Source organism: Scylla paramamosain, chromosome 43 (genome assembly GCF_035594125.1).
Source record: "Scylla paramamosain isolate STU-SP2022 chromosome 43, ASM3559412v1, whole genome shotgun sequence".
NCBI lineage: Eukaryota > Metazoa > Arthropoda > Malacostraca > Decapoda > Portunidae > Scylla > Scylla paramamosain.
In genome coordinates this window covers 7,543,921-7,549,783 of record NC_087193.1, presented here as the reverse complement: position 1 = coordinate 7,549,783, position 5,863 = coordinate 7,543,921, and the positions used below count along the sequence as shown (strand labels likewise).

General features: G+C 35.6%; 1 protein-coding gene across 1 annotated transcript in view; it reads right to left on the bottom strand.

Moving 5' to 3' along the window:
- LOC135093687 (rho GTPase-activating protein 8-like) overlaps positions 1-2,133 on the bottom strand; it is a 36,810-nt gene extending 34,677 nt beyond the window's left edge. Inside the window, exon 1 of the mRNA XM_063993194.1 lies at positions 1,961-2,133. Coding sequence (XP_063849264.1) covers positions 1,961-1,967 — 7 coding nt within the window. The 5' untranslated portion in view covers positions 1,968-2,133. The remainder of the gene's footprint in view (positions 1-1,960) is intronic.
- Positions 2,134-5,863: the final 3,730 nt, after the last annotated feature.

The following is a 5,863-nucleotide window of genomic DNA, read 5'->3' as shown; positions in this document are numbered from 1 at the left end:
TGCATTTTTTTCTTTTTTTTTTTTATGCAATGTTCAATACCTCTCATGTATATCTTTGAGTTCCTGATGGATAAACACAAATTATTTATCTGTATATTGTCCAAGAGCCAAATAGCATTCACAACTTCCTCATGTTACATCACTGCCATGTCACATTCAAACATCAGAGTCTAAGAAGATAAGACATTAGGGATTAGCACTGTCAAGGTCATAGCAGATCACCAAAGCACTGCCACACTGCTGTTTGCTACATCTTTTCCTCAATTACCAATCACTCTCAGACATCTTTATTTGTTCTACAGCCACCTCCAATCTTTAAACTGGATACAAATTGCAAAATCTATTCTTTTTCATCCTTTCTTTCTTGTAGATGACTATAGATTTCACGCATTGCTTCTGGTGGTATTGTTTTGTATCGCAGTGAAAGGGTTACAGTACAGGAGTAGATGATATAAGCTGATAATAGTTGGAAATTAGGAAAGTTTTTTGGCAAGAGATAAGACAAAGATTACCACAACCAAACAATTATGCCAAAACACCACAATCTGAAGATTAGCAAATATTTACCCCAAAAAACACCAACATAATCACAAAAGACAAAATAAAATGCAAAATAAAAAGTAGCTGAATCACATCACATTAAGCTGAATTTTCACAAGAATTCATACAAGTACTTAAGAATATTGTGATGGAAGCTGTAAGACAAATGTTAGGCCTTTTATTATTTTTGTTGTATTCATCCCCCTTTATTCCTTCCTTCATTCTCTTCTTTACCTCTCATGTGCTGTATTCATTCCCTCTATTCCTTCCTTCATTCTCTTTTTTTTATCTCTCTCATGTGTCATATTCATCTCCTCTATACCTTCCATCACTCTCCTTATCTAATTATTACTTATTTTCTCATGCAATCACAACTCCCAAAAAAAAAAAAAAAACAGTTTGAAGAAGAAAATAAGTCTGCTTGTAATATCGCTTCCCTAAAAAGTAAACTAATGAAGAACAGAAAATGGACTGTTTTAGACTTACATTAAACCAATGGGTAAAAAATCAATATTGCTCCTGAAACTATTGGCAGAAAAGAACAGTTTGAAATTAAATTATCCACAATGTAAAATTATCTTCAAATGGAGAAATGTCAATCAATAGGCAGAAAAAATTAGTATTGTCTCCCAAAATGACCACAGCGGTTACCACAGCTATTACCAAAGACACCGGCACCTGAGGACGTGAATTAAATGTACGAGATATCATAAGGTGGTAATATTAGTTACAAGAAAATAAAGAGGGAGTTTAAGGATATAAGTTTAACCTGCTAATTTCCAGACACTTTATTTTTCAAGTTGTAATTTACACAATGAAGGAAAAACAAGTTGAATTAATGAAGTGAATAAATCTGACAACCTAATTCAATCCTTAGATGAAAATGTTACTTTTACTTCAATATTATAAAAAAAAAAAAAAGTAACCTTATGTTTGAGCCTTGTGGAAAAAAAAACTAAGAAAAACAAATAAATAAATTCGTAATACTAACCTGGAAATTAATGATGCAATAGGGACAAAAAACAGGTTAGGTTTAATTACATTGTCAGGTTTAAATTCATTCAGTTTATTAATTTCACTGACCACTATACGAAAAAAAAAGTCATATTTTGCCCAGAAACAAACAATCCGTGTCTGGAAATTATTAGGCTAAAGTTAATCCCACAATCCCCAAAACTGACCTTAGCCACCACACAAGTGACCTGACCTTTCCAAACCTGACATTTGTGGAAATCACTCACGCCCAAACCTGATCCATTACAGTCACCACACTCACCTGGCCCACAACACACCTGATCTGACTCCATTACCTCCAAAACTGACCTCACCGCACCACACATCTGACCTGACCTTTCCAGATTCTGACAGTTGTGGAATTTACTCTCGCTCACAACTACCTCATTATGGCGGCCTCACTCACCTGGCATGGGCCCGCGCGGGGGTTATGGAAGGTGCTCATCCTCGCCTCACACTCCCTCCATCACAACCACACACAACACGAGGTTAGGGAAGTCCAGGAGTGGCATACAGATAACCCCACACCGCCCCCTTGCTGTTGTTGACATGCAGATCTTGGTCTTGGTTTGGCTTATCCTGCTCCTGATCTTGGTTCTTATGTTCCGATGGCTAGATGTGGCGGTGACTTGGACTTCAGTAATGTCTTGGATTTTTTTTTTTTTTTTTTTTTCCCCCTTCTCTTCCCATTTTTCTTTATTTTTTTTTTTTTTTGTATTTCTCTCTGTCTTCTCCTGTGTTTTCTTTCAATTTTGGCATTTCTCTTTCTCTTTTCCTGTTTCTTTTCTTTGAATTTTAGTAGCTGTTTATTTTTCTTGATTTGCTTGTTATCTCTCCTACTTTTCCGTGGCGTTCTTGTTAGTTCTGGTTTGTTTTGTTTTTGCTGATATTCTTTTTTCATTTATTCTCTTACTTTTTTGTTTTACCTTTATTTTCTTAATGTTCGTGTTATTTATCCTGCCCTTTTTGTTTTTATTACTTTTTTTTCTTGTTAATTCTCATTTTATTTTATTACTCTTCTTGGACTTTCATGTTATTTCTACTACTTTTCCCCCTTTCTTGGTCCTTTTATATATTTCTGCTTTGCGTTTTTATCCTTCTATATCCTTTCATTCTCCTTCTTCTGACCTCACTTGAACTTGAACCTGACTTGAACTTAATGACTGGAAGGCTGGATAGAATGGACTAAAATTAAACAAAGGTGACTGGAAGAAATTAGACAAACAATCGGAAGGACTGAAAATAGGACTGATATGCTGGGAGAACTGCAAAAAAAAAAATATATATATATATGTATATAGATATGAATAAATAAAAATGAATAAATAAATAAATAAAAAATAATAAAAATAAATAAATAAATAATAAATAAATAAATAAATAAAAACCTAAAGAACAGAAAAAAAACTGGAACGGCTCCACTAAAAGACTGAAAGAACAAAAGGGCTGGAAGAACTGAACTAGTAAAGAACTGGAATGCTGTAAGAATTAAAGACTGGAAAGTTGGAAGGACTGAACTAAGAGGCAGTAAGGATAAAAAACTGTAAGGTTGGAAGGAATTATGTAAAAGACTGGAAAGCTGGAAGGGCTGCAAGGCTGAAACTTAAAGACTAGGTCACTAAAAGGACTGAATTTAAGGACTGGAAGGCTGGAAGAACTTAATAAAGAACTGGAGTGCTGATAAAAAGAAAAACAAAACTATTAACCTAAACTCAACTAATTCAACACCCCAACATTTTTTTTTTTTTTCTGCTGTAGTAGAAACAATTTAATCAGGACATGTTGGTTTATTAGCAAGAGGTAGAAAGCCTTTTTATGTATACAGTACCTTGTTCTGATACAAAACATAATGACCAGTACAGTAATACATCATACATATGCAGGATCAAACCTTGCTCTGGGGCCATGTGGGGACAGCGAAGGAGAGCACAAAATACAACACAAGGCTCATACATAGAAACACTTTGGTTTTCATAAGGACTGCTTTCAAAGGCCGCAGAGATAATTTGTAAGGTTCTCATGAATGTTTTCTTCACTGATGGTACAGATGCCTTGTTAAACCATTGCTACAATCATGAAAACCCACTTGGAAACCTCAGTAACTTCCACAAGAGCCTGTTAAACTATTACAATTATGAAATTACCCTAGAAAACCTCAGTAACTTCCACAAGAGCCTGTTAAAATTACAATTATGAAATTACCCTTGAAAACCTCAGTAACTTCCACAAGAGCCTGTTAAACTATTACAATTATGAAATTACCCTAGAAAACCTCAGTAACTTCCACAAGAGCCTGTTAAACTATTACCATTATGAAATCACCCTTGAAAACCTCAGTAACTTCCACAAGAGCCTGTTAAACTATTACAATTATGAAATCACCCTTGAAAACCTCAGTAACTTCCACAAGAGCCTGTTAAACTATTACAATTATGAAATTACCCTAGAAAACCTCAGTAACTTCCACAAGAGCCTGTTAAACTATTACAATTATGAAATCACCCTTGAAAACCTCAGTAACTTCCACAAGAGCCTGTTAAACTATTACAATTATGAAATTACCCTTGAAAACCTCAGTAACTTCCACTAGAGTCTATTAAACTATTACAATCATGAAAACACCATTGGAAACCTCAGTAACATCCACTAGAGCCTGTTAAACTATTACAGTCATGAAAACACCATTGAAAACCTCAGTAACTTCTGTTAGAGCCTGTTAAACTGTAACACCTTTGGAGACCTTAATAATTCTAGTACAGCCTGTTGAAAGCAGTCAAGATGAGGTAACCCAATGTTTGAGAGTAGAGTCCTTACTCCAGCCATAAATCAGTGTCTTATTAAGGTCAAAGGATTAATAGATAACCAAGACTTTACATGAGATTTACGAGTCTTCAATAGCCAATAGTTTAAAAGACCACCTCAGCTTTATAAGTAGCCAGAGGGATAATGTTAATTTGGGTTTATAGAAAGAGTACATATTTAAATTCTTGGGTAGCATTAGAGTATTACTGAGGACATTAAAGTTTAAAAAATTATCAACTTATTAAAAAATCCTTGATATATATGAAAGACTGATGCACTTATTTGAAAACTGATAGGGGTGATTATTCCTTGGAGTCTGTGAGGGAAGGGAAAAGGTTTGCTTGATAATCTGATCTTTGGAGACTTTGCTTTACTCTTGATAATTCTAATAGGGGGTCAGAATATTACTTTGCTTTACTTTTGATAATTGTAATAGGGGGTCAGGATATAACTTTGCTTTACTCCTGGTAACTCTAATAGGGGGTGAGAATATCATTACTTTGCTTTATTCCTGATAACACAATAGGTGGTCAGAATATTGCTTTGCCTTACTCTTCATAACTCTAATATGGAGTCAGAATATCATTACCGTGCTTTAGTCACTACTTATAACTCCAGTAGGTGGTCAGAATATCATTGCTTTCCTTTGCTAACTCCTGATAAATCTAACAGGGCAGAATATCATTGCTGCTCCACCCCATCCCACAAACACACAACCCACAGAGCCTGATTCACCTTTAGCAAGAATGTTGATGAGCACAAGATTCCAGTTATCACATCACGTATAAACAAAAGCAGGTGAAAAATTATGTAAGGTAAATATCAACAAATGAGGATTATGGGAAGATGTTTGGATTCCTTCATGATGTGTCCAGAAAGTGTATGGGTGTACTTTGGGACCCCAAAGAGAGAGAGAAAGAGAGAGAGAGAGAGAGAGAGAGAGAGAGAGAGAGAGAGAGAGAGAGAGAGAGAGAGAGAGAGAGAGAGAGAGAGAGAGAGAGAGAGAGAGAGAGAGAGAGAGAGAGAGAGAGAGAGAGAGAGAGAGAGAGAGAGAGAGAGAGAGAGAGAGAGAGAGAGAGAGAGAGAGAGAGAGTAGTCATAGTAAGAAAGGTATCAATTTACATTCTTTCATTACAATTTATCAACAATTTTTGAACAAATAATAAATCACCACCTTATCACCAGTAGCATTTCCTATACTCTCCTCCCCAGGGCTTATAAACGACCCTGTAATCTATACGCAGCATTAAAACATCACAAACATCAGTAACACATCACTTAAATTAAGCCAATCTCTAAGTAATGGCCAAGCTGTTTCTTTCTCTTCTAACAAGCATACAACTCACACAAGCACCACAGGCTCACATCTTAATAAGGTGTGGTATGCTTGACAACGTGTACTGCTGCTGCCACAGTGAGGTGATAACGTGTGTGTATTATTAGTGTTTACGTCCACAGTATCGGAGTACCTTGGACAATATGCACTGCCTCCTCCCAGTCTGCGGTA